This window comes from Prinia subflava, chromosome 8 (assembly GCF_021018805.1).
Source record: "Prinia subflava isolate CZ2003 ecotype Zambia chromosome 8, Cam_Psub_1.2, whole genome shotgun sequence".
Classification (NCBI taxonomy): Eukaryota; Metazoa; Chordata; class Aves; order Passeriformes; family Cisticolidae; genus Prinia; species Prinia subflava.
This window is the reverse complement of record NC_086254.1, coordinates 13455438-13483221: the sequence shown is the minus strand read 5'-3', so window position 1 is coordinate 13483221 and position 27784 is coordinate 13455438. Positions and strand designations below refer to the sequence as shown.

The window sequence follows — 27784 nt, the reverse complement described above, 5'->3', positions numbered from 1 at the left end:
GGAGGGTGTCCTGTTGCTGTGAGAGCAACAGTGGGGACAGCCTGGAAAGCACAGTACTGTCCTTCTCTGAGGTTTTGCATCTCTGTTCCTGCAAAGGTAATGACATTTTTATCTAATATCATAGAATCACAGAATATCCTGAGCTGAGAGGGACCCACAGGGATCATCTGTTCCTGCACAGACACCCCAACAATGCCACCCTGAGCATCCCTGAGAGCGTTGTCCAAACGCTCCTGGAGCTCTGGCAGCCTTGGGGCTGGGACCATTCCCTGGGGAGCCTGGGCAGTGCCCCAGCACCCTCGGGGGGAAGAACCTTTCCCTGAGCTCCAGCCCAAGCCCTGACACAGCTCCAGCCCTTCCTGGGCTCCTGTCCCAGAGCAGAGCTCAGCCCCTGCCCCTCTGCCTCCCCTCAGGAGGAGCTGCAGCCCCCGAGGAGCCTCCCCTCAGTCTCCTCTGCTCCAGCTGAACGAGCCCAGTGCCCTCAGCCTCTCCTCAGACCCTTCCCCAGCTCCGTGTCCCTCCTTTGGGCACTCTCCAGCAGCTTTGGATCCTTCTGATCTTGTGGTGCCCAGAGTGCCCCCAGCACTGGAGGTGAGGCTGCCCCAGTGCAGAGCAGAGTGGGGCAATCCCCTCCTTCAGCCAGCTTTGCCCATCCTGGCTCCTTACCTCATCCTGCCCCCAGACAGCCCTTCCAGAGGTCAGAGGCCTTTGGAGACTCAGAGCTGGGGAGGAACAAGGACGACTGGGATTTGAGGAAGGGGAAGAGCCTGGGGCAGGGCAGCCCATGGCCTGGGCCAGCAGAGCCTCTTTTGGGCTGTCACCCAGGATTTCTCTTTATAAACAGCTCTCCCTGGGTCAGGGAGAGCTTTGGCCCCCATCTATGGGAGTGACTGGCAGGTGAGAGGATGTGGTACAGTCATAGGAAATAAAAAGGCTTCAGTACAAGTCAGTGTCCACAGCTTTAATGCACAGCTCTCCTGAATAAAATCACATACATCAATAAATAGAGTTAATAATAATAATTATTAGAGCAGCCCCAACAAACCCAGCTGTCACCAGTTTGGCTTCAGTGTTCTCCTCTGTGCCCCTGTCAGCAAGGGGTGCTGGTGCTTGACTAACACAGAGGACACAGAAGCAGCACCGTGTCCCTCCCCTCCTCGTGGGGACCTGCTGGAGGAAATCTCCCTGAACACCAGTGTGGGCAGAGCCTTCCAAGGCACCTGTGGCTCCCTCCTTGCTTCATGCCCAGCATCACGAGGCCTCAGCTGCTCCCTGCCCCCTCCGCTACCACACTGCCCCTGCCTGAGGAACAGGAGGAACACGACTGAGGAGTTCCCCGTGTGAGCATCACACACCCGTGCCCCAGGGAGGCCTGAGGGCACCCAGCTCTAGCACTGCTTGTGGGGTTCCTCCAGGGTGACGTAGGGCACCACGACAGGCCACGAGTCGCTGGGCCAGTATTCCAGCTTTGGCTTGAACGAGGGCATCTCGTAGGTGACGTCGAAGTAAATGACCAGCGGGCAGCAGTACAGCAGGGACATGGCAATCAGCACGTGCCTGCCAAGGAAACCAAAACCTGTGTTGGACAGAGGGGTCTTTGCCTGCTGGCATGGTCACCCTGAGGCTGCAGCCCTTAAAGGACCCACAAGGGCTGCAGGGAGTGTGGGTCCTGCAGGGTTTGTGCCTACAGGGCAGAGCTCTGTGAGCTGGGCTGGGGACAATTCCTGGTGCAGAGGGGCTGGGGTGACACAGGGGACTCCTTCCAACCATTCCCCATTTCCTGGCTGCATTGTCTGTCCCAGCCACCCCAGTGCTTTGTGAGGATGGAGCTGAGTGTGCAGCACCTGCAGCCCCACCTGGGCAGGCACTGAAATGTCAGGTCCAAACAAAGCCCCGCCTTTCAGTTTGGCTGCTAACATAACCCCAAGGACACTGCACTTCACACAGCACCCCAGGAGCAGCCACGGCCCTTGGAGAGCCCACCTGGAGGGACTTCTGGAACTGTTTCACTTGCAAAACAGTGCTTGGCTGGTGTGGAGGAGGAAGGGGACATTAAACAGTGGTTGGGGCTGAATCCTTGGGCTGAGTGAGGAGAAGCTCCCATAGTGATAGGAAAGGGGGAGAGGGTGGGGAAATAATGCAGCTGAGTGTTTCGTCTCAGCTGCTATTTCTGTTTGGACCTTTCAGCCCAGGAAATATTTGGGCTGGGGTTCCTGGAGTCCTTACCAGAAGCTGTGGAAGTAGGGGAAGTTGATGGCCTGCCAGAGCCAGCAGAGCCAGCGGTCACTGATCCAGCTGGTGATGGCCAGTGCCCACCACATCACCATGACCGCGGCCATCCGGTGAACCCGTTTGTCATTGCACCTGGGAGACAGCGAGGGACAGGGAGCAGAGGAATTGTGTTGGAAGGAAAGGGAGTTTTAAAGAGAGCTGGTTCCTGCCTGCACATGCAGCAGTGCAAACCCCAGCAAGCTTCTTCAGAAGAGTATTCCTCAGAATCCCACGGGAACGGGAAAAGTGTGGCTCTGGGGAGGGGATTTCTGATTTTCTGGGTGTGAGGATGATGCTGGGAGATGCCAAAGCACTCCTGTCTTTCTCTCTAGACCCTGGTGGGTTCTCTCAGCCCCACATTAGTTCCCAAATGCCCCACAAAGGGGAAGGAACTACAGAGATGGCAGCTGAGGGGGAGAATCATGGACTCGTAGGACTGTAAAGGTTGGAAAAGACCTTTAAGGTCATCATGTCCAACAGTTAACCCAGTACCACCACCATGTTCAGCACAAAACCCTGTCCTCAAATGCCACATCCACAGGGTTTTTGGAAACTTCCAGGGATGATGACTCCACCACTGTCCCATGGGTTGTCCCCATTCTGTGGGGCCACCTGGGCCAGGTGTCCTTCTTGTACCCCACTGCCCACAGTCCTGCCTGGGCCTCTGCCTGGCCCCTCCCTAGTACAGAGGCTGGTGAAGGCTTGGGCTCAGTTCAGTGTGGAGAACAGAGTCACTGCCCGACAGGAGCACAGCTGGGCCTGCAGGTAACCCCTGAGCCCCCTCCTTACTTCTTGAGCTCCCGCCAGGTCAAGTACAGCAGGTGGAAGGCGATGCAGTTGAGCGCGTAGGCGTTGAGAGTCGGCTTCACGAAAGACATCAAGGTGCTGATCACGGTGGTGATACCAGTCAGCCAGAGGAAATGCCTCCTGAGGGGAATTGGGAGTGAGAGTCAGTGCCCCCAGGGCTCACAGGAGGGGAGGATAAGGATGGGAAAGGGCCTGCTCCTGTCCTGAGAGGGGAAAAGCTTCCCCAGCAGCCCTCGTCTGTTTGCACGTGGCTGCCCTCAGTGTCTGTGGGGTCCTGGCAGGAAGGTTGAGGTGGCAGCCCCCAGTGACAGAGCCGTGTCCGTGACCCGCCTGTGACGGGTCCGTGACAGAGCCGGGGCACAGCCCAGGAGGCAGCTCCTGCCCTTTCGTGGTGCTGCCAGGGATGAGGCAAAGGCAGGGAGCTCTGCACGGGGAAGGGCTGCCAGGCAGGGCTGTGCAAACACCGATTTGGGCTCCCTGAGCAACAATAGGGCTCAGAGGGGCCTTTCACATGCAAATCCCTTCCCAAGTCCCTTCCCTCTCTCCCAGCCCCGTCTCCACCGTGAACTCCTGGTGACCTCCTGTTCGGCATGGGAAGAGCAGGACTTGGAGCAGGACTTTGCAAGGAACCGGGCTGGCTCAGAGGACTCCAGCCAGGAGGGGACATCCTCTGAGTAAAGCCCTGCTGGGTTCCCATTTCTGCTGGTCCATGCCCTCCCAGTGGCCCCATCCTTTCTGCTGGGCTCCTCCAGCCCAGCCAACCCTCCTTGGAATGAGGGGTGTAACCATCTTGTCCTATGGGAAACCCCCTCAGCCTTGAGGGAAAGCTCTCTGTGGATGATAGAGGATGCTGGAACAGATTGACAGCGTGAGTAATTGAATGTTAATGTTCAGGAACATTTAATTTTCTAATTAATTTTAAAATTCACCATGCAAAGTTTGCTCTGCAGAGACACAAACACAAACAGCTCCAGCTGAAAGGAGCCTGGCACAGGGGGTTATGTCTTTCCCTCTGTCAGCATCAAAAGAAGGAGGGCCTGGTCCTAAAGCCCTTCAGTGACCTCAGAGCTGACCCCTTGCAGGGGAACTGGGGGATCTGTGGGTCCCTACACCTCGGTGTCAGTGCTCCATCCCTCCCCTCGGAGCCTGCACCGTGTCCCTGTGTGCCATACCTGGTCTTGATGCACTTGGGGAAGTAAGCCTGTGGGTACCAGAAGGAATAAGCCACAGCCAGCGTCCAGAGGATGGAGAGCTCATCCAAGAGCTGTCCCACGTAGCTCAGGGTCATGTGGAAGTACATGGAGAAGAGACCTGCAAGGAGCAAGGACACCCTGAGGTGACAAAGCTCCGTCCTCCTACAAGGCCCTGGGGAGCTGTTCCTGAAGATACACCACTCCTGAAGGGCAGGGCATGGATTTGGGTGTTCAAGGGGGCTGCACTGAGTCAGTCCAGTCACACCACGGGGAGTTACAGGGCTGGAAGCTGCATATCCACAGCTGGCAGGAATCACAGGCTGCAGGCTTCAAACAGACCTGGCTGCTTGGCTGCCTACCCAAGTTTTCCCTGTGCTTTGGCCACTGAGACCCTCCAAAGGTCTCGTGTTGGGTAGTCTGGCAGCCTGTCTGGTCTTCCCACCGCACTGGCACCCACCTACGAGGAGGAGCAGCCCCGAGATGAAGTAGAGGGGCACAGCCTTCTTCTGGCAGTACTGCCGGTTCAGGTACAGCAGCGCAGGAGACAGCACAAAGAAGCTCACATTGCTGATCTGAAAAACAAGAGGCACACTCAGCTCCTGGGCAGTCCCCGTCCCACCACGGGCCTCAGTTTCCCCGTGTGTGAGGAGGATCCTGATCTCCAGCAGAGAGCCTCGTGCAGAAGCAGGGGTTGCTCTTGGCACAGGGAGAGGACAGAGGTGTGTCTCCAGAGGCCAGGCTGGAACTGGAAGGGCAGCTCTTGCTGTGGCAGCAGTGGCTGCAGGCACCTCTGCCCTCCCTCTGCGGCCAGCAAGCCCAGGGTGAGGTGCTGTGTCCCTTTTGGGTGATGCTGGTTTATTTTCAGCTGCCCAGTGTCTCCAAGCAACTCCTCTGTTTGCAGCCATCTCCCTCTCACATCAACCCAGACCCTCCAGGAGCTGCCTGGATGGCCCCTGACCCCTTGTGAGGGGTTGGAAGGGTGTGAGGAGCTTGGCCAGCACAGCAAGCCACGGTCAGCAAAACATCCTGAGCTGGGAGTGGGTGTGGTGGAAAGCAGCAGGATGAGCAGGACATCAGTAGGTGGGAAGAGGCAGGACAGAGGTGACATCCTGTGGTGTCAGCTGTGAAGCCACCTGGCCTGGGGAGGGAGGTGTTCTGGACACTGGTAATTACATGAGGTCATAAACCTCTAAACACACCTGGCAGGTGAACACAGAGGAGCTGTTCTGCTCTGGCTTCCAACTCTGCAAAATTCCTTCTTTGATGGACTTTGATTAGTCTGGGGAGCAGGGGGTGGTTCTGGGGAGGAGGGGATGATGCTGGGGCTCAGCCCCTTGCTGGACAGGCTGAAGCTGCCATTGCACAGGAGAGAGGAGATGCTGATGGGCAAAATGTGGGAGCTGGGGAGGAGCAGCGAGTGCCCAAAACCTGGACCTGTCTGCTGGGCCAGGCCTGCTCCACCCTGCAGCACGGGGGAGAGCAATCTGAACGAATTTAATGACCCTCTGTGGGCTCCTAGCCTTCCTTTTTCACCGGGCTTTGCAAGCTCAGGGAAGGGATCTCACCGGGAAGCACGGCCTCCCCAGGGAAAATGGTTCTTGCTTATGAAAGGCTGGGATTGTGGTGCTGCATTTACCTGCCAGACAGCTCTTTGGGGCTCTGGAGCCATCTGCTCAAGTGCCATTTGGCAAAGCACCAGGGTGACTTTTATCTCAGCCTAACAACCCTTTTCCTTTCATCTTCCAGTTCCACGCTGACCCAGACCCCGTGCCTGGAATTTGGCATCCACAGCTGGAGCCTCCCACCCCTCAGCAGCTCCGGGTAAATTACAAAATCAGTGCTGGGCTTGTGGTGTCCCCTGGGATCCCAGTTTATGGTAACAGGGCTGCAAATCACTGGAATGTTGTCATATCTCTGGAACACGCCCTCTCCCGTTCCAGAGGGAAACACAATTCACGCCTAATGTGAGATCTCTATTCCCTTAAACACCGGAGATTCATCTTGATTTTCCCTAAGGCTTCCATGAGACAAGTTGATGCTCCCATTAACAGCAGTTCTCAGGTCGAATGTATCGGTTTTCCACAGGTGCTTAGAGCCAAATCCAGGCCAATTCCCATTCCAGCCATGAAAAGAGAAGTGCTGCTCCCACTTGCACCCTCGAGGTCAAACTGTTCAGAAACTGAGAAATCAAACCATGTGTTCAAGCAACAGCCGTGCTTCAAACATTTCTTTCCCCCTGAAATGATTAAGGAGGCTTTTGGAAGGCAAACAGGGATAGCAAGGAGGGGGAAAAGGCAGGAGAGAGCAAGTGGCAGCACGCACGTCAGTGAGGTGATGCAGGAGAGGAGATCTCTGGATCCCTGAGCACCAGGCATTGCAACAGTGCCATTAATTACATGATAGCTGTGTTATCACTTCATTAATTCGGGACGGGATGTGCAAGATCAGATAGCAGAGAGGACGGATAACCAGGGGAACAGTGCCAATAGGGTCAGGAAGACGAACGGGATTCCTTGCGGAGCAGCCAAGCTGGGAGCTTAGGGACAGCTCCCACCCCCGTGGGGGACACGGGGTTTTCATCACTGTTGGCTCCAAGCCCTGATTTGTAAATGCTGACTTTCTCTCTTCCCTCTAGGATGTGGCAAGCTCCATCTCAGACCAGGTTAGGAGGGTTTTGCTCCCGGGACACCCATTAGAAGTTTTTCTGGAGTTTCTGCTCAGGCTGGGACCCCCTAGCACAGCCCCTATTTCAGCCTCTCTGCTCACACTGGGCAGGAGACACCAGCTCCCTCTGCCAGGGGTGTCAGGGAGTGGTGATGGAGCCAAGGTGTGATAGGACGAGCAAGCTGGGCTGGCTGAAGCTGCCATTGCACAGGAGAGAGGAGATGCTGATGGGCAAAATGTGGGAGCTGGGGAGGAGCAGCGAGTGCCCAAAACCTGGACCTGTCTGCTGGGCCAGGCCTGCTCCACCCTGCAGCACGGGGAGAGAAATCCGAACTAGTTTAATGACTCTCTGTGGGCTCCTAGCCTTCCTTTTTCACCGGGCTTTGCAAGCTCGGGGAAGGGATCTCACCGGGAAGCACGGGCTCCCAGGGAAAATGGTTCTTGCTTAGGAAAATTTGGGATTGTGGTGCTGCATAGGACGAGCCAGAGTCCCCTGCCTGAGCTCCCAGCCTGTCCCACTCCCGTAAGTGTGAGTTACTGCTCCAGTGCCTCAGCTGAGCCCAGCTCTTTGCTTCTCCTCCTAGCAGAGAAGTGAGGCTGGGATCAGCACCACGATTCTAATCCTGGTGCATTAACAGGATCATTGGGAAGACCCCAACTTCTGCAACTCCAGCCTGAGACAGAGGGACAGAACCCTCACCTGTGGCAGGTGAGATCAGCCTCTGCCATGGGCTGAGGCAGGAGGTGCTGGTTTAAGCACAGCAGCAGCAGAGGCTGCTCCCCACTCCAGCCAGGCACTGCCTGCAGTGGAAGGAGATTCCTGCAGGACTCTGAGTTCAGAGCTCACTCACAGTGAACCAGCTTTAGTTGAGAGAGGAGCCCACAGGGCCAGAGACAGAAGTGGACACCTCTGAGGCTCTCCAGACCTGTGCAGCAGGTTCCTAAAGCCAGGCCTGTGTTGCAGGGGATGAGGCTGCAGGTCCTGACATCCCAACGCTGGTGCTTTGGGGCAGGAAGCAGCAGTTTGGGGAGTGTTTGCAGCGTCCTGGGCCAGGCTCCTGAGCACAACTATCTGGGCAGGCAAGAGAGCCATGGGATTAGTGAGAATGTGAGAGGGTCAGGACACCCCACACAGCCACTGAGCCCTTCCCTGGTAGATCTGCACCCTTTATTTCACCACTCAATGGAGCATCCAGGAGCTCTGGGTGTGAGCAGTGTCAGAGCCGCTGCAAAGAGGCTCTGCTGGGGACGTGGGTGTCATTACCAGCATCCTGGATCAGTCATTTCAGCAAAGAAACGAGGGTAGAAAGACAAGTCCCTGACTGATGACCCTCCTGGAGCACAATTCTGCTCTCCCCCGAGCAGCCAGAGGACAATAAATTTCTGGGTCACTGAGTCACTATAAATAGAGCTTTGTTGCTGAACTGCATCCAGCCATGAGCCACCATGTATTACTAGGTACTTAAAGGTACTGTTTACATTCTTTTCTCATACCCCTGGTGCTTATTTCTAATAAAAAGCATCGAAGCCAAGCAGGCCTGAGAGAGTGTGGCTGGCACAGAGCAATCCCCAGCAGCACATTTGCTGCTGCTGGCACAAAACAGCTCCGCTCCAGCCCCGGGCAGGGCTGGGAGGAAGACATTGGAGAGGAAACCCTGTTGGTTTAGTGATCCAGGAGGCTTGGGTAGGAGCTGGCTGGGTTCCCAGCTAGCCTAAAACTCTGCAAAATTGACACTGAGGTAAATATTGGTATAATTAATTGAGGGCAGTAATTGCTGCAGAGAGGCAGCAACCTGAATATAGGGAACAGCAACCTGAATCTAGGGAACAAATGAATGGGGAGGAGAAGAGAAATGCAGGTTGTCAGGATCACACCTGGGGTAATGCCCTGAGCCCCAGCTGGATCTGCAGGATGCAGCCAGCAGGGATAGCTGCAGATCTCAGATTTCTATAATCCCCCCTTTAGGGCACACCACAAGGAGTTTGATCCTCCTGGGGGGATCCCAGAGCAGGAAGGGGGGTCCCTGTGCTGCTGCAGGGGGTGAGACCCAGGCAGTGGCAGCTGAGGAAGGGGCCCAGGCAGTGCCAGCCAGGCTGAGCTGCTGAGGAAGGGGTGATCCCCATGTCAGTGACGTTCCTGCCCACTTTTGGTGACAGGTCTGGCTCTGAGCACAGCACAGCCTTGTGGTTGTTGTCAGATGCTCAGACAGTGGCAGATTTTAGGAGGGTTTGCTCCTCTGCCAGCCCTTGTCTGGGCAGGAGGTCACCAGCCAGCCCAAGGCAGGCAGCTGACACGGCACAGTTACATTCCTGCTGCTCAGGAATCACATCCCAAGACAGAATTTTTTCCCTCCCTTCCTGCACTCTGCTGATCTCCTGAGCCTGGCAAAAAGGACATCAGTGCAGGGACCATAAAAAGCTCTTTCTCTGCTGAGGGAGAGGTACCCAGTGTCATACAGAGGAGAAAAAGGACAAGTCCAACTGCTGGAAAAAATCCTGCAGCGTTTGCTTGTCCATATCCCTCTGTCCCTCAGTATCACACTTGTTTTAATCTGCATTGAAAATGCATTGGAGAGGTTTTCCTCACTGTGCCTGAGTCCCACACTAAGAATTCATCCCAACAAGCCCAGTGGTGTGGTATGGAAACCTGGGACATGGCTGTGGCTAGCAGGGACCTCCCTCCAGGACTGGGCACCTGCGTGAGATTTTCAGAAGTAGCCACAGAATTTAGAAACCCGTGCCACAGAACGACCCAGGCAGCTGAGAGTTAATGTTTTATGGGAATTAGAGGGTCTACAAGAATTAGTCATGCATCTGGCCACACCAGCTGGTGTCCAGCAGAGGAGTCAGACACTGAAGTGCCTTTTGAAGAGCTGAGATAGTTGTTGGTGTGATAAGGATTCCGAGCCACTTTGCCAGTCTGGCTGTAAATGGTATCTCAGCTCCAAGGACGTGTTTAGAAAATGCTGCCGTAGGTATCAAACTAGGACACGAGGCAAATTTATCTCCTGGAATGAATTCAGACCAAAACCAAAACCTTCACTTTCAGGCTTCGTGCTCCTGGTGGAAATCAACTCCTCTCCAGTGTCAGCAGTGACTCTTTCAAACACAGAGGCTTTGGGCACCTCCAGCTCTATTAAGGATGGTTTGGGTTGGAAGGGACCATAAAGATCCTGTCCTTCCACCCCTTGCCATGTGCAGGGATGTGTTCCATTAAGCAGGTTGCTCCAAGCCCTAAGAACTGAGATGCTGATGTGAGGATTGAGTGATTTCTGTATCTCCTTGCTCATTGTGCCCTCTGAGCCCACGCAGCAGCAGCAGAAAACAGCAAAGAGCACAAAACACCCAGCTGGGTGCCACAGGGGAGGAGGATTTGGTCTGGACTGGCAGATTTTTGTTGAGTGTGTCAAAGAGCAGTGACTACACACAGCCCCCTCCTCTGAGACCCTGGCTGGGCGATTAGAGCCTGGGCTGGGGAATTATTGTCATTACAGGTAATTTATTAAAAACAGGAAATGCTTCAAAAAAAAGAGGAAGAGCCATTTCCATGAGAACAAGACCTTGTAGTGTTAGACAGTAATTGCCAAAAGTTGTAAACAAGGCCTGTGGAAGGCTGTAAATCCACATGCCTCACACCCTGGGAGCCTTTAATTGCTCTGAGGGAGCAGGACATGCTCGGAGAGGCCGCTTATCTCCCAGCCCTCTGCAGGCAGACAGGGATGCTCCAGCCGTGCTGGATGGCACTGGAAGCAGCCTGGGTGATAAAGGATCTCAGGAGGTGAAGCTGGCTCACACAGCAGCCTCCCTCTGCGCTGAGTTCCGTGTTCCCCACCTGCCTGACACGGTTCATGGCAGCGCTGCCTCTCGTTCTGCCACTCCTGTACATTTAGCTGGAATATGTGAGCCCTGTTATGGGGCTTAACCGGGCTGGCAGCAGAGCTGCAGGACTGGTATAACAGGATCTCACAGATCTGGGCTGCGAAGGAGCTCTGCCAGAGTTTTCTCACTGGGAATCAACCCCCCCACACACACACCAGAGGCACCCCTGACCCCAGCGCGTTTTGGGGAGCGACCGTCGCAAGCAACGAAAGTCCCGCGATTTACCTGCAGCTCAGAAAACGCTCCCCATACCAGCACCCTCCAGCACCAGGAAGCTCAAAGGAGTGAGGAGGAGGAAAGAAAAGAGGGATGTCCCATCCTGCCTGGATCCCAAGAGCAGCTCCTGGGCGCCCGGAGCCGGCCCCAGCCTCCCTGGGCACTCACGGTGTTGTAGTACTCGGCAATCACGGCCGAGCGCACGAAGTTGCTCTCACACCAATCCACCTCGGCGCTCTGGTAGGAGAATATGCTCGGCATGGTCGGGCACCTTGGGGAGAAGGAGAGGAGCAGGTCAGTGGTGGGCACAGGGGAGGAGAGGGCTGCACACCCAAAGGGGAACCCGCTCCTCACCAGCCAGCCCGGCACAGCGCCTTACCCGGCTACCAAGGACTCATCCTCTTCCCAACACACATCCTACTGCACAGTGGTTCCGCTCTCCCCTCGATGCAGGAGTTGCAAATAGCCCCAGAAAATGCTCTTGTACTCTGAGGATGGTCACCAATCCATGGCATTAACATCTTTCATCAGGTGGTGTTGCTGCCACAGGACGTTTCCCCATTTCAACCCAGTCCTTGTCACTTCATCTTCTCCCTTCTCCTCACTTTCTTTATGACTCAGACCTTCCTGCCAGGAGGACTTCCCTGTGCTCTCTGAGTTACCTCTGGGGAGTGGACAGCCCTACAGAGGTTGGTGCTCATTGGCTCTGTTCTCCACCGTCGTTCCTCAGCATCTTCCCGAGGGCTGGAACTCACTCACGGGAGCTCAGCCCCGGAGCACCAGCACAGACCCCGGGCATTCCCAGAGTCCTGGGGCACTGGGAGCACTGGGAGGTGCCTCTTCCCTCTGATTTGGATTTCACTTGGAGTGCACTCCCAGGCAATCCCCACCCTGGTTTGCCAGTGAAAGGAATCAGAGTTTGACACCTCCAGTGGGTTCTCCACCACCAGACCCAGCCTCTGGCAGCACTGCAGCTACAGATGGGACTCCAGACAAAAAGAAAGGCTAAACTTCTTGGTTTTTTTTCCCCATGTTAAAAATTTTCCTGTCCTCATTTTTTCTTGTCACTCTTTCATTAATTTGAAAAAGCAGTTCTGATCTTATTTTGATCAGAAATTTCCTATTTGCCATATTTTTTTTTCAGATCTTTGAGACTTTAGAGCTGTTTTTGAAGACAGGTGCCAACCTTAGAAGCATCTGGAAGCACAGTAGCTGGGTTTTTGGTACAAAACAGAGACAGAAATTCACTGAAGCTGAGCAGTTCAGTCCCTGAATGTGGCGTGGGACTAACCCAGCCACCTGTGCTGCTCCAGCCCTGCAGAGTGAGCAGGTCTGGGGTGGCACCAGGCAGGTACTGAGGTGACACTGCCTCAGTGGCATCTCTGAGCTCCCAAGGCACTGGTGGCAAGCAGCTTTCTTTGCTTGTTTGAAAATCTTTTCAGCTCTAATGCAGGGAAGGGAAGTTTGTCTCAAACCATCAGGTGACGATGTTGCTGAGGAGAAACTCCCCGTTTGCAGTGGGGTGAGCTGAGCCACCGCCGTGTCCAGCAGTCCCCTGGGTGTGCAGCAGGGTGGGACTCCCACAGCTTCCCTTGCCTCCCTTCCCAAGCAAGTTCAAAGGGAGAAAACACAGGAGTGGAACACGACACAAACGAGCTCTTCTGCAGCTCCTGCTCCAACCAGACAGACAGACTCGAGGGTGAACCTGCACAGCTAACGATGGCCTCTCCTTAATCCAGGCTGGCTGCTTCCCAGAGCAGCTGAGATCACAGCTGCAGGAGGAAAAGGGTTTGAGGGCTGACTCTTCACACTCCTGGGCTTCCGTGTGCTCCTTCCCACCACAGGGACTCTCTCCTCATCCCTCATCGCTTCTACAGCGATGCAAGGTGGAAAAACAATCGGAGCCAGCGTGGCAAATCCCAGCCCATGGCTCAAGAGGTGTCAGGTGAGAGATGGTGAAGGGATGGAGAGACAGAAGAAGGAGAAGGAGAAGGAGAAGGAGAAGGAGAAGGAGAAGGAGAAGGAGAAGGAGAAGGAGAAGGAGAAGGAGAAGGAGAAGGAGAAGGAGAAGGAGAAGGAGAAGGAGAAGGAGAAGGAGAAGGAGAAGGAGAAGGAGCAGAAAAATGGAAGCAGTGATGGAGTGCCCAGCACTGGGTGCTGGTGTCTCCTCCCAGCCTGGCTTACCTGTGATCCCAGAATGGACCAGCTCTGCTTCCACACGCTCTGGGAGCTCCAAGGTTTCCAGCAAAGCCGGAGCAGCAACCTGCCCTGCCGCTGTAGCTCCGAAGGAGTGCTCAGGGTGTGAGATCACCACCAGCAGCAGCCAGAAAATCCCCTCTCTCCGTCCCTAGGGAAAGAGTTGGGATGGGACAGGGGCCATGTGCACCCTCCAGGCAAACCTGGGCCCCCACAGGAAACATATTGGCTGTTGGGGTTTATATCCGTGCCCCTGGATGGGCAGGGGCAAGGAGGCAGGGCAAGGAAGCGTGAGCTGGAAGGGTTGGAAGAGCGGGGTGGAAATGCAGCCTGAAATCATCCGTGTGCCCCCGGGCAGGTTCCCTGCGCAGGCGCACGCACCTGGCCCTGGCCCTGCTTCTCCCAGGGGAGGGAACATCCACATAAACTGCCCTGCACATGGAGAAAAAGAGGAATTTTCACCAAAAAATGTGGAACAAGGTGATGCTGCCTCTTCCAGGATTTAAATTCAAGCCACTTCTTGACTTTTCCCCCAAATGCTGTTTTATTATCAAAAAGAATGTTGTTATCAAATCTCACTTCTTCTAGCCGGTTTATTTTGTATTTAGTTAAAGAACTATCAGAACAGGACACCTTTGGTCCACTGCTTTGCAAATATTTTCCTCCTGGACCTCATTCAGGCGTTCAAGAAATTTGGCAGCAATTAAACTTTTTCCCCCAAAACAACATTTTTTTTCCCTCCGTGTAGAGTTGAGAGAAATATGTTGTTTTCTTAAACATGAAACTTATTATTTGGCCACTGCTTCCTGGTGGAGACACCACAGGCAGGGTGAGACCAAGGTCTAAGGTGTTCCTGTCCCTGTCCCTGTCCCTGTCCCTGTCCCTGTCCCTGTCCCTGTCCCTGTCCCTGTCCCTGTCCCTGTCTCTGTCCTTCCTGAAGAGCAGGGATCCAGCCTTTGCCATGGAGAGAAGCTCTGCCATTTATTTTGCTACTCCTGTGAAAAGGATCATCCCTGGGAGACCTGGGCTGAGCCAGAGCTTACAAAAGCCTCACAAATCCACCTGGCTTTGGAAATGAGGGTAATTAACCACTGCAGCAGCAGCTGATATTGCACCATGGTGGAGCCTCCGTTACGTGCCACCAAGTCCAGGCTTGGTGCCCTGCTAGGACAGACTTGGAGCAGAGGATCCAAGGGGATCCCAGAGAGCTGATCCCACCCCTGGATGGTGAGGGAATCTGGGATGGATTTGGTTCTTATTCACCTGGAACTCCCAAAGGACTCTGCAAGCAGGAGACGGAGCTCCCAGGCTGTGAGGAACTCCCCAGTTCCACAGGGAATCTCAGTGAGAAACAAGTGGTGACTTGCCAATCCCACTGGGAAGAGAGGCAGGGAAGGTGGCAGAGATGGATTTGGGAAGAAGAACCCACACAGGTGATGTCTGGTCTGTGTGAACATCTTCGAAAAGAATGAGTTTTCCCACCCCAAAACCTCTGACATCCTTGGGGTGAGTGAGTGTCCAAGCATCCCTGATATATCCTGTGCCATGCAGAGGGTAAATAACAGGGGAGGGTGTCACAGGTCTGCATCTCCCCTGATTCATCAATAACTAGGTCATAAAGAGAGCTTGGTTTCCTGCTGAGTCCTCACTCCAAACTGCTGCTAATGTTTACATCCTCTGCCTGTGGTCAGCAGAGCCAGGGATGCTGGGGATACTGGGGATACTGGGGATGCTGGGGATACTGGGGATGCTGGGGATGCTGGGGGCACTGGGGATGCTGGGGATACTGGGGATGCTGGGGATGCTGGGGGCACTGGGGATGCTGGGGGTGCTGGGGGTGCTGGGGATGCTGGGGGCACTGGGGATGCTGGGGGTACTGGGGATGCTGGGGGTACTGGGGGTGCTGGGGGTGCTGGGGGTGCTGGGGGTGCTGACACAGGGGTGGGCTGGGGACAGGAGGGTGCCCAGGGGGCACAGGGTGAAGCTTCTGGGCTTCATGAGAGTAACACAGAGACCCCCCAGTGCTGGCACTGCTGAGGCCCCACCTCAAATCCCACGGGCAGATTTGGGCTTCTCATGACAAGAAGGACCTTGAGGGGCTGGCGCACCAGGAGGGGCTGAGGGAGCTGGAGGGGCTCAGACTGGAGAAAAGGAGGCTCAGGGGGGACCTTGTGGCTCTGCACAACTCCTGACAGGAGGGGCCAGTTGGGGGGACAGGCTCTGCTCTCTGGCAATGATCAACAGGACAAGAGGAAAGAGCCTCAAGTTGCTCCAGGGAAGGTTTAGATTGGAAAATAGAGGCGCTTTTTTTCTCCCAGAAAGACTGTAAAGCACTGGAATAGGCTGCCCAGGGCAGTGGTGGAGGTGCTCAAAAGCAGCGTGGATCTGGCACTTGGGGACGTGGGTCAGTGATGAACTCAGTGGTGGTGCTGGGCTGATGGTTGGATTTGATAATCTTAAAGGTTTATCCAGCATTAAGGACTCTGTGATTCTGATCCTCCCTGTATTTGAAACTTCTTTCTCTCAAAGCTTCCCTGGAGTCTTCACCCCCTTGCTGAGCCCTGCTGCCTCCTCCCCACCTGGCCCCTCACACGAGACACCTCAGCCCAGCTCTGTGAAGGACTCGTGGCATTCCTCAGGGACTGTCCTGTCCCCTCAGCTGGCCCCTCCCTGCTCCCTGGCACTGATGCCCTCCTGCAAGGCCCCACATGCCAGGCAATGTCCCAGGTTTTGTGACACAGGACAGGATTTCACGTGGACGGCCTCATCCCAGCTCCTTCGCCTCTCTGCCATCCCTGGGGCAGGCACTGGGTGCTGAGGTTCCACTGGTTGGGAGGGACCTCAAAGCCCATCCAGTGCCACCCCCTGCCATGGGCAGGGACACCTTCCACTATCCCAGGGCGTCCCAAGCCTCGTCCAAGTTGAGGGACGGAGCAGGGGCTTCACAGGAGCTGAACCAGCAGCCTCAGGGCCCAGCTGCCAGGGCTTTATGAACAGAACTTTTAAACTGTGTAAAAAAAAGTAAAAATAAAGAAACCCAACAGGGCAGGAACCTGAATTCTGAGCCCCAGTGTAAAAGCCAGATTTGGTGGTTCTCAGAGTGACACTGAGAGGTTTTGTGGGGAAGGGGGAGGGTGGTCAGAGATGGGTTCTCTTGTTGGCCTTTGTGTCTCACTGGTTTTGTGTGCTCACAAGCCATGCTGGGCAGGCAGTCCTGCTGCTGCTGCCACCAAAAACTGGGAAGAGGGGACTCTGGCAGGTGAGTTTGGGAGAATCCAGTTGCTTAACTCGAGGCTGGCCCTGCCTGCTTTGTCCTGTGGCACCTTGGATGGAGATGTCCACCCAGACATCTGGCTGCTGCTGACGAGGGATTTTTTTCCAGAGATACCAATTGCACCTGTGGCTCAGGGCCACGTGTGTTTATTTATTGCTTTGGCTGCTGTGGGCAGAGGGGCAGCAAGAGCAGGGCAGGGAGGATGAGGTGGGAGGGCTGGCATCCCACACTGCCACTGCTGTTGGCTCAGCACGAGTGAGTCAGAGCCCTGGGGTGGATGGAGACAAATGACTTTGCTCCATTCTCACAGTGAGGGTGAGGGCGAGTCAGGAAGGGAGACCAGGCATTTTGGCTCCTTGTTGTCCTGCTGCAGCACTCTGTCCGTGCCCAGGAAAGGCCTGGAGCTGCCTGGACAGGCTCTATCCCTCTGCCATCCTTAGCCTTTGGTACTTCAACCCCACCACTGCAATTTCCTGCTTCCAGGTGTAAAAACACAGGCAGGTGACCTGGGAGCTTGCTGATGCTGAACAGTCAGATAATCCCTCTCCTTCCTGGCTCCACAGGGCAGGGATCTGTCCTCTGCCTGCCTGGGAAGCTGTTTAACAAATTGTGGTCAGGAAGAAATAACAAGAGCAGCAGGAGATGTGCTAATGCTGGATGAGCCTTGCTCAGCCAAATGGGAGCATCTGCCTCCATTGCTGCCTCGGAGCCCTTCAGGAGCAGTGTCCCCATCCTTTCCCTTTTGCAGAGCTGGAAATACCTCTGTGTTTCCTCACCAGGCAGGGCAGGGGCTCCAGGCAACCAAAAACCAGCAGCAGCAGCAGCAGGAGCAGGAGCAGCCAAGCCAGGAGCACCCCACGCCAGGTGTGGCTTTGGAGCCTCCAGTGCCCCAAACACCTGCTCAGTGCAACACCTTGTGCAAGTCAGCCTCCCCAGGGCCACGGCACAAGCCTTGTCAGGCCCCACAGGGCTGGTCCGGGGTCCGGGAGAGATTCCCCAGCAATCCCTCAGCGCTGAGCAATCTCGCAGGCAGCCCGTGACCTGCAGGATGCCATTCCAGGCAGCCCAGGAGGCTTTGTCAATCTGAGCACCCCGGGCTTGTTTTGAAATCCCGACGGGTTTAAAGCAAATGCCGTAATTGCCGGTGGTGACAGTGAGAACAGGAGTAATTAAGGGACGTTCTCCCAGCGCTGTCATCTGTCACATGTGCCTCCAGCACCGCGAGGTGTGCGGGGAGGCTGCGGCTTGTGCAACCCACCGGGAGCTGCTGGGCCTGCAGGGGCTGAGCAGGGACCTGCCCCACGCTCCCCTTCTTGTGATGAAAACATCTAAATCAGGAGGGAGAAGAATCACCTCGGCCACGCACAGCACAAGCAGGGCTTTCTCAGCCACAGGGCTGCCTAGAGTCCTGGAAAGTTTTGGATTTAGCAGCCACAGAGCAGGGAGGTTCCTCTCCCTGCAGCCAGCAACTTGTCTCCATTATTTCATAAAATCCTAGCAGAGTTTGAGTTGGAGGGACCTTAAAGCCCATCTCATTCCCATGGGCAGGGACACCTTCCACAACTCCAGGATGCTCCCAGCCTTGAACCCTCCCAGGATGGGACATTTGCTGGAATGTTAACTCTGAAGAGATGTGAAAAATGGAAGGGGGTGCAGAGAAAGTCCCTTTTTGCTGGGGCTCAGCCTGCAGCTCCCTGTCCCAGCTGGCAGGGCCTTGGCAGCAGCTCAGAGCAGGGAGCTGAGTTATCCCACGCCACAATCCTGCCCGGAGTGGCGCAAAGCTTTGGCAGGAGACCCCGGTGGTTTGTGCAAGTGCTGGGAGAGATTTGATAGCAAAGGCTGCAACCAGCCCTGGGAACCAGAGACTCCTTCGTGCAGGGCTCTGAGCTCTCAGGGAGACCCCTGGCCCCTCTGTGCTCCCCCCCTCAGAGCAGGAGCTGCTGCCTCTGCTTCAGGAAGGGGAATTGGAGCCTTAGGAAGCTCCTAAGAAGGCAGACACAGGTTTGCCTCCTGCCCCATCTTCTGGTGGCCAGTGATTTAATACTGCCTTAGCTGGAGGTCCTGGGCCATCATGTTTAATCAGTCAGGACAGACCAGTCCTGCCCGCGTTTATTTGAGCCTTTTGAAGGTTATTTTTGTGGTCATATTCTACAGCACCAAGGTTCTGTTTAATTAGGTGCTGGCTGGAAAAGCACCTCCTCTTAGAATTAGGATGGGTTGGATTGGAAAGGACCCTAAAAAGCATCCAGTGCCACCCCCTGCCATGGCAGGGACACCTTCACTGTCCCAGGCTGCTCCAAGCCCTGTCCAGCCTGGCCTTGGGCACTTCCAGGGATCCAGGGACAGCCACAACCCAAATACCCTGAGCACCCAGGGCCCCACCACCCCCACAGGGAAGGATTTTTCCCCAACATCCCATCTATCCCTCCCCCTGGCAATGTAAAACCAGTGCCCCCTTGCCTGCCTGCATTGGGAACCTTTCCCTTCTGAAATGGGAAATCCCAAGGAGTTTTCCCTGTTCCCATCCTCCAGGCCCCTCCAGTGCATCCCCCTGCTCCCCATCCCACCCTGCTCATTCCCAGGGCACATCCCTGTGCCTTGTGGAGTTTCCCATCTCTGTTCAAAGAAGCACATCCCACCCCAGGTGCTTTCAAGCTCTGTCTTCCTACATAAATAAGGGAAGGTGGATATTTGGGACAGTCTCCCTTTTGGAAACAGAACTTTGGTGTGAGGGCACGGAGGGGCTGCCGGAGCAGGGATATGGTGACACTTTGAAGAGCCACTGGAAAAACCTCTTGGGAGAGTTTTCCACCTGCACTGGCAGTGCCTGGGAAGGGCAGGGAGATGCAGGAGTGTCCCTGGACATTCTCCCTCTGTTCCCATTCCACAGGAAGGCCCTGATGCCATTTCCAGGGCTATGCCAGCTCTGATCTGGTGGCAAACTTGTGCCAAATCTCTCAGGGCAGCACCAGGGACACTGGGAATCACCAAACATGAAATCACAGAATCCCTGGGCTTGGAAAAGCCCTCTGAGGCCAGCAAGTCCAACCATTCACCCAGCACTGGCAAGGCCACTGTTAAACCCTGTCCCCAAGTGCCACCTCCCCGGGGTTTTTGAACACTTTCAGCCATGGCAGCTCCACCACTTCCTGGGACAGCCTGTTCCAGTGCTTGAGCACCTTTTCCACAAAGGGATTTTTCCTAATACCCAATTTGAACCTCCCCTGATGGGCAGCCAAGTGTCTGATGAGCCAAACTCTGTGGAGAAGATGTTTGGGAACATTTCTTTTATTGAACATCCACCCTCACCAGCCCTCGCCTGCAGAGATGTTTCCTTTCTTCATTTAATAACTTCCCAATTCTTCACTACCTTGTTACGCTTTTAATTCCTGCCTCTCCCTGCAGGAACTAAAACCCATCTCCAGCTAATAAAACCAACTAATCCCAAGAGTTTGAGTCTTCAGGCAGCTCTGAGGTGAAGCTGAAGGGCAGCAAATAACCCCTGGCTGCTGCAACTCCCTTGACTTCCTCCTTGCATCAGGATGGAGTTTGGCATCAGAACAGCTCCGGGCTGTCAAATCAGCCCTGAGGAGGATCTGGACACCCCATGCCAGCTCTGGAGGCAAGCAAGGGTTTGGGAGGTTGGATGTGGGAGACTGGAGAGGCTGCAGGAGGGAGCCTGGGGGCTCTCCCGTGCTCCTGGAGCTGTTTCCCAAGCCCAGCTGGACCCCGAGCAGCTCCTGCCTGCCAGGAATTCTCCCACACCCTCGGAGGGAGGGCGAGAAGGTTGCACAAGGCTGGTGACAGAGGAGGAGGCTGCTCCAGGCTGAGCCCGTGCCTATCTCCCCTGTTGTTGAGACTGGGAAACTGGAATGGGAACTGGGAGAGGGAGCCATCCCACCCACAGCGTGCCTCTCCCTGTGGCACTGTTTCCCAAAGACAGATGTTTCCCAAATCTTATTTTCGTGTCCTGAAATCTCACTGCAGGCAGAGAGCAGAGTCCCCTCATGCACAGGGGGGACAGCAGAGGTGAGGAGGAGCTCCAGCTCTCCAGCTTGCCCAGGGATGCTCTCACTCCGATGTTTCTCCTGCAAAAAACCAGGATATTAGCACAAACTGTGTGAATTAGGGGCAAGTGCAGCTCTGACTGAGCAGTGCTGTGCGAGCAAAAAGAGAAATCCTGATTTTTCCCTACCTGTTCACAGAAATTCTCCAGACGAGTGCAAGCCCAGGCCAGAGAAGGAGAAGACCTCAGGCTTCAGCTGTCCATAGCCAATGGGCAGAAATGGCACAAACTGGCTGAGCCCTGGTGCAGCTGAAGCGCAATCGAGGGGGAAGGAAAGGGGTGCAGGGACAGGACACAGTGACATTCCAATGAGGGCATTAGTGCTACTGCAAACCTTCATTTGTGAGCTGTAAGCCCAAACTGGTGACATTGGAGGGTCCTGCACTTAGAGACCCCCTGCCTGTTGGCTTGGCTGTGCCGTAATCCTGGCCTGAAGTGCTCTTTGGTGCTCCTGGGTCCTGGAAGTGCCTTCCCAGCAGAGGCAGCATCCTTTAACCCCAACCAGGGGTGCACCTTGGGGCACCTGGAGTCCATTTCCCTCCTGTGTGAGCTCCGTGGGACAGGAGGGTTCCTTTACAGGGGATCCAGAACCCCTCGGCAGTGTCAAGCAGGAATTGCCATTGTGGTTGTTCCTGGTGTTACTGCTTGGTCTGGCTGAGCTGAGGGACATTGTAAAATCAGTAATTAATTTTTATTAAGTCTTGAAAACAGGGAGGCAAAGGCGACACTTCAAATGTGCTTAAATAAAACTTCATATGTTTTAAAATTTTTAAATAGCTCTTTTGCAGGACTGAATCCACCAATTATTAGGCTTTTTTCCAATAGCACACAGGCAAAATTGAAACAAAATCTTTTAGTTTTGATAAAAAACCCAGAAACAGGACAAATTAAAGGTCCATTTTCACTAATAACCCAGGGCAAAGGGTATGTGCTTGTGTCTCCACAGGTTCAGGACCAAAGTGGATTCCAGCAAAGAACGTGAAGCCTTGTCAAGTGCAAAAACACACTGGCAACTCCAAAAGCCTGGAGAACAACCAACCTTGTGGTTGTTCCTGGCGTGACTGCTTGGTCTGGCTGAGCTGGGGGACATTGTAAATTAATTTTAATTTTTACCAAGCCTTGCAAACAGCCTGGGAGGTGCTGGGGGCAGCTGGAGGTGACAACTCCATGTGCAGGTGAGGTGAGGACAGTGTCCTAAGGCAGGCCTGGCTCCCCAAATCCCACCCCAGGCACTTCCCTGCTGCCTCTCCCTGGGGCTGCAGGCAGAGCCGTGCCCATTTCTCCTTCCAGGGCAGTGGATGTGGCTCTGCAGTGTCTGGGAGCAGCTGGGCCCTGGCTCTGGGCAGGGCTGTGGTGGATCCTGCCCTGCCTGCCCTGTCGGGGAGATCAGGCAGGGATCAGCCGGGTGCCTCCAGATCGGCTCTGAGATAGGGGCTGGCTGCTGTCTCATGGTTACACGGCGGAGGGATGCCAGAATCCACAGCTAATTACTGCAGAGCACAGCTAATTGCTGCAGAGCAGCGCTGATTACTGCAGGGCAGAGAGGCAGCGGCTGAGCAGTGTGCCCAGGGCAGCAGGAATGACCTGCCTTGGATCGGGAGTGTGGCCAGCAGGCCCAGGGCAGTGACTGTCCCCTGTGCTGGCACTGCTGAGGCCACTCAGGTCCTGGGGACAGTTTGGGACCCTCACCCCAAGAAGGACATTGAGGGGCTGGAGTGTGTCCAAGGAAGGGAACGGAGCTGGGAAGGGGCTGGAGCACCAGGAGAGGCTGAGGGAGCTGGGGATGCTCAGCCTGGAGAAAAGGAGGCTCGGGGGGGACCTTGTGGCTCTGCACAGCTCCTGACAGGAGGGGACAGCCGGGGGGTCGGGCTCTGCTCCCAGGGAACAGGGACAGGAGGAGAGGGAACGGCCTCAGGCTGTGCCAGGGGAGGATTAGATTGGTATTGGGAGAAATTCCTCCACGGGAAGGGCGGTCGGGCGCTGGCACAGCTGCCAGGGCAGTGGTGGCGTCCCCATCCCCGAAGATGCTCAAAAGCAGCGTGGATGTGGCACTTGGGGACAGGGCTTGGCGGTGACCGAGGCGTTGCTGCGTTAATGCTCCGTTTCGGACCCTTCTGCCAAGTGCCTGGAGGGGCCCTGGTGCCACCCGAACCCTCGGGGCGCCTCCGCCTTGGCCCGAGTCACAAAAAGCCGCCTGGAGGTCGCACATCCCACCCCGGCAGCTCACCCGGGAGCAGCCCGGGAGCGCCCGCGTTATCCCGGCGCAGGACAGCGGGCCGGGGTCACCCCGGGGCGCAGCCCTGCTCAGACCCTCCTGCACGGCGGCTTCGCTGCTGCCCCCGCCCCGCCCCGGGACCCCCGGACCCGCCACGGCCCGGGACACCCCCATGGCCGGGCCGGTGCTGCCCCCTGCGGGAAACGGGGCCGCGGTGCAGGCGGGGAGCGGGGAGGGGGGATTGGGGTATGGGGAATGGGAATTGGGGTACAGGGATTGGGGTACGGGAGAATGGGGTACAGGGAAAGGGGATTGGGGAAAGGGAATTGGGGTACGGGGAAATGGAGATTGGGGTATGGGGAACAGGGATTGGGGTACAGGGATTGGGGATTGGGGTACAGGGATTGGGGATCGGGGAACGGGGAAAGGGGATTGGGGTACGGGAAAGGGCATGGGGGTACAGGGATTGGGGTACAGGGAAAGGAATTTGAGGTATGGGGAAATGGGGATTGGGGTACAGGGAAAGGGGACTGGGGGTACGGGGAACGGGGATTGGGGTACAGGGAAAGGGGATTGGGGTATTGGGGAATGGGGATTGGAGTATGGGGGAACAGGGATTACGGAGAAGGGGAAAGGGGATTGAGGTACAGGGAAAGGGGGATTGGGGTACGGGGAAAGGGGATTGGGGTATGGGGAATGGGGATTGGGGCACAGGGAAAGGGGGATTGGGGTACAGGGAAAAGGGAGATTGGGGTACGGGAAGCAGGGATTGGCATACTGGGAAAGGGGGGACTGGGGTGTGGGGAAAAGGGGATCTGGGTACAGGGGGAAGAGGTGAGATTGGGGTACAGGGAAAGGGAGGTTTGGAGTACAGGAGGATGAGAAGAGATTTGGGGTATGGGAGAGAGGGGGATCAGGATATGGGGGGAAAGGGCAGTCGGTGCACAAGGGGAGGGAGGGATCGGGGTATGGGGGGAGGACAGATTGGGATATGGGGAAAGGGGGGATTGGGATATCGGGAAATGCAGATTGGGGTATGTGGGAGAGGGGGACCCAGGGTTCAGGGGGAGGAGAGGAGATCAGGGTACAGCAGGAGATGGAGGATATGGGGGGAAAGGAGCACCCAGGGCAGGGGGAGGGGGCAGATCAGGATCCAGGGGCAGAAGGATGATATGGGGGAACCCGGGATACAGGGGGAAAGAGGGACCCAGAGTACCCTGAGTTTTAGATCTCTGATTTCCACCAGAAAAATGAACAAACAGAACTCACCGGGGTTGTAACTAAATTATCTTTAAGGTCCCTCCCACTCCAAACTGGTCCAGGGTTCTACCAATTTCTTCTAAGGGCTACCAGGGCCTGCATGAACCTTGTTTGCCTCCTCCTTGGGAGTGGCTGGCTTGCACAAGGGAACTGTTCAAGGGTTTTTTGGTATCCCAGCAGATTCCTTATTGGCTTGTTAATCTTCAGTGAAGCTGGTGCCATCCTCCAGCTCTGCAGATCACTGCACATCCACTGCCCATTCCCAAACTGCCCCAAGGGTCTCTGGGGAAGGTGCCTCATCATGGAATCACAGAGGGTTTGGATTGGAAGGGACCTCAAAGCCCATCCAGTGCCACCCCTGCCATGGCAGGGACACCTTCCACTGTCCCAGGCTGCTCCAAGCCCCCTCCAGCCTGGCCTTGGGCACTGCCAGGGATCCAGGGGCAGCCACAGCTGCTCTGGGCACCCTGTGCCAGGGCCTGCCCACCCTCACAGCCAACAATTCCTTCCGAAGATCCCATGCATATCTGCCCTCTGGCAGTGGAAGCCATTCCCTGTGTCCTGTCCCTCCATCCCTTGTCCCCAGTCCCTCTCCAGCTCTCCTGGAGCCCCTTCAGGCCCTGCAAGGGGCTCTGAGCTCTCCCTGGAGCCTTCTCTTCTCCAGGTGAGCCCCCCCAGCTTTCCTGGCTGCCGGGGCTCTGCAGCCACCGGGACCGGAGGGATCCTCGTGGCTGTTTGAGGACAGGACAGCGGTGCTGAGCAGCTCCTCGTGGCACAGCCAGGGCTCCCCTGGGACTCTGAGGAGGCTCCGGGCCGGGAGCGAAGCAGTTAAACCCTGTAAAACACGGGCCGGTGATATTGTGTTGTATAACAGACAGATAATACGTTTTCCCCGGCATCTGTGCTGCAGCTTGCCTGAAAAGCTGCAGACCTGAATTTCAGCCCCTGTCAGCAGTTCCAGTCCAGGCTCCCAGCGCCGTCACCCCGCAGTAAATTAAGTAAATTACCGGCCTCGCGTTAATCTGCCCGAGCGCAGGGAGCCGAGATCCCGGCAAATGCATCTCCCAGACAGCCCCGGCAAGCCGCAGCTTTGAAATCCATTCGGGGGAAGCAGAGCAGGGGTTTTATTGGAAGGCAAACATAAAGCTCAGCTCCCGAGGGAGCGCGGCCCAGGGGAGGGGAGATAAAGCCACCCCGGCCCGGGCGGGGGGGACAGGCCATTGTTTGCTACAAAGGACAGGAAACGAGCCTCAAAGGGGACATGAAAGAACCTTAAAACAAATGCAGATCAACGAGCGGGGATGGCTCCCAGCATCTCCCGCCTGCCTGCCCGCGGCTGCTGCGGCCGGCGGGGCTCGGAGTGGGGAGCGGGGACCCCTCGGCTGCTGGGACCCGCCTTTCCCCCAAGAGTGGGGCTTGGTGGAGCCGAAAAGGGCCACAGGAGCCTGGGCTCACCCCGAACCACCCGACTGGGGCAGGGCTCGATGACTGTAGACTCATCAAATCAAGAATCAAGGAATGGTTTAGGATGGAAGGGACCTTAAAGCCCATCCAGTGCCACCCCTGCCATGGCAGGGGCACCTTCCACTGTCCCAGGGTGCTCCAAGCCCTGTCCAGCCTGGCCTGGACCTTATGGTTAGATTCAATGATCTTATATTTCTTTTCTAACCTAAAACCCCTCATGATTCCAACCCCCTTCCCTGCATCCCCCATGGCATGTGACTGAGCCGGGCAGGGCACTCAGAGCCTGTCCTTACTCCAGCCTGGGCTGCTCTACCGCTCCTTCAGTGCCACCAAAACTCAGCTCATCCTGCACCCTCCATCCCCTCTGCCCGACCCCACACAGCCCCAGAACTGGCTGGTTTTGGGTGTCCCCTCAGGGCCGCCCCGAGGAGGGGGAGCTGGTGTGGTGCCCCACTGGCCAGGAGCTCTCTGGCTGGAGAAACCGAGCTGTGTTCAGTGAGAGAAGTCACAGAGGTGCCAAAAATGCCTTCAAGCCAATTTTTCTCGACGGAGATACCCCTTATCTGCTGTGAAAAAGAGTGGGCTTGGTCCCTTTGGAGCTGAGCCCCTCTGCTGAACGTCCTGCTCCTCCCAGTGAGAGCAGGCTGGCGCTGGAGCCGAGTGGCAGAAATGACCCACAGTGGCCCACAAAGCCATTTCCTGCCATACAAGGCAGGCTGGTGGCCCTGTGCCAGACGGGACAATGAGGGACGACGGGGCCTGGCCTGTGAGCCCTCGTGTTCCTGTTTACTTGGAGCCTTGGTTGTGGATCAGAGAGATTCCTCTGGCTCCTTTCTCAGCAATTTTGAAAGCAGTGGCAGGCAGCAGTGCCCAAATCCTGCAGGAATTCTCATCCTGCGGGGGGTCCCTGGCACTGGTGGCCCTGTGTGATGAGAGGGGACCTTCTCCAGCCCTGCTGGGGGGTCCCACCAGCTCTGACCCCCCTGGAAGGACAGCAGAGCTGAGGCCACCCCCTGGGCCACGGGCAGTGACGGCCCTGCTGGCCCTGTCCTGGCCCCTGTGACGCCAGCAGCATTCCAGCCTCTGGAGCTCGTGGCTGGCCAGGACGAGCCCAGGGCTCTGTGTCACACCAGGGAAGGGAAAAACATCACCCCAGCCCCGCAGTGCTGGGGAGTTCCCGCTGTTATCTCGTCCTTCCTTCAGGCCAGGCCCCGAGCAACACCCTGCCTTTATCAGCCCGGCCCTCCGGCAGGCACGGCCTGGGATGGGCTGGGACAGGGGCCGGGCAGGGGGACAGGAATGCGGCACTGGGGACAGAGAGGTGGCACTGGGGACAGGAATGTGGCACTGGGGACAGAGAAGTGGCACTGGGGACAGGAATGTGGCACTGGGGACAGGAACGTGGCACTGGGGACAGAGAAGTGGCACTGGGGACAGGAATGTGGCACTGGGGACAGGAACGTGACACTGAGGACAGGAACACGCACTGGGGACAAGAATACAGCAGTGGGGACAACAAACTGGCACTGGGGACAGGAATGTGGGCCTAGGAATGGGAATGTGGCAGTGGGGACAGGAACATGGCCCTGAGGACAGGAATGTGGTACTGGGGACAGGAATGTGACACTGGGGACAGGAACGTGGCACGGGGGACAAGAATACAGCAGTGGGGACAACAAACTGGCACTGGGGACAGGAATGTGGGCCTAGGAATGGGAATGTGGCAGTGGGGACAGGAACATGGCCCTGGGGATGGGAATCTGGCACTGGGGACAAAAAAGTAGCTCTGGGGACAGGAACATGGACTGGGGACAGGAATATGACACTGGGGACAGAAAAGTGGCACTGGGGACAAGAACATGGCCCTGGGGATGGGAATGTGGCACTGTGGACAGCAAGGTGGCATCAGGGATGGGAAGGTGGCACTGGGGACGGGAACATGGAATCAGACAATTGCTGAGGTTGGAAAAGCCATCTGGGATCATCGAGTCCAGCTCTGCCAAGGCCACCATGTCCCCAAGTGCCACATCCACAGGTTGTTTGACCACTCCCAGGGATAGTGACTCCAGCACTGCCCTGGGCAGCTGTGCCAGTGCCTGGCCACCCTTTCTGTGAAGGAATTTCTCCTGATCTCCAATCCAAACCTCCCCTGGAGCAGCCTGAGGCAGTTTCCTCTTGTCCTGTGCCTTGGAGTCAGGAAAAGAGCCTGACCCCCAGCTGGCTGCACCCTCAGGAGTCAGGAAGTTGCCAGAGGCACCTGGGGGTGTGAGCATGGAGCT

At 56.3% G+C, this 27784-nt stretch overlaps 1 protein-coding gene across 2 annotated transcripts; it reads right to left on the bottom strand.

Moving 5' to 3' along the window:
- Positions 1-957: 957 nt before the first annotated feature.
- On the bottom strand, positions 958-13615 carry ACER1 (alkaline ceramidase 1). 2 transcript variants are annotated; one of them, XM_063403372.1, is made up of 7 exons: positions 13215-13615; positions 11199-11301; positions 4729-4843; positions 4251-4389; positions 3061-3198; positions 2227-2364; positions 958-1557 (listed from the first exon to the last, which is right to left on the bottom strand). In XM_063403372.1, exons 2-7 carry the CDS (start codon positions 11289-11291, stop codon positions 1389-1391), a joined length of 792 nt encoding a protein of 263 aa, XP_063259442.1. In that variant the 5' UTR covers positions 11292-11301; positions 13215-13615; the 3' UTR covers positions 958-1388. The 2 variants fall into 2 exon arrangements, with proteins under 2 accessions (XP_063259442.1, XP_063259443.1); XM_063403373.1 differs by lacking the exon at positions 13215-13615 and adding an exon at positions 11410-11997.
- Positions 13616-27784: the final 14169 nt, after the last annotated feature.

Coding starts and splice junctions, on each gene's coding strand:
- ACER1 (XM_063403372.1), bottom strand. CDS start 11,291: ATGCCGAGCATATTCTCCTACCAGAGCGCCGAGGTGGATTGGTGTGAG. Junction 4,844..11,198: donor TTGCCGAGTACTACAACACC/GTGAGTGCCCAG, acceptor CTTGTTTTTCAG/ATCAGCAATGTGAGCTTCTT. Junction 4,390..4,728: donor GGGGCTGCTCCTCCTCGTAG/GTGGGTGCCAGT, acceptor TGCTCCTTGCAG/GTCTCTTCTCCATGTACTTC.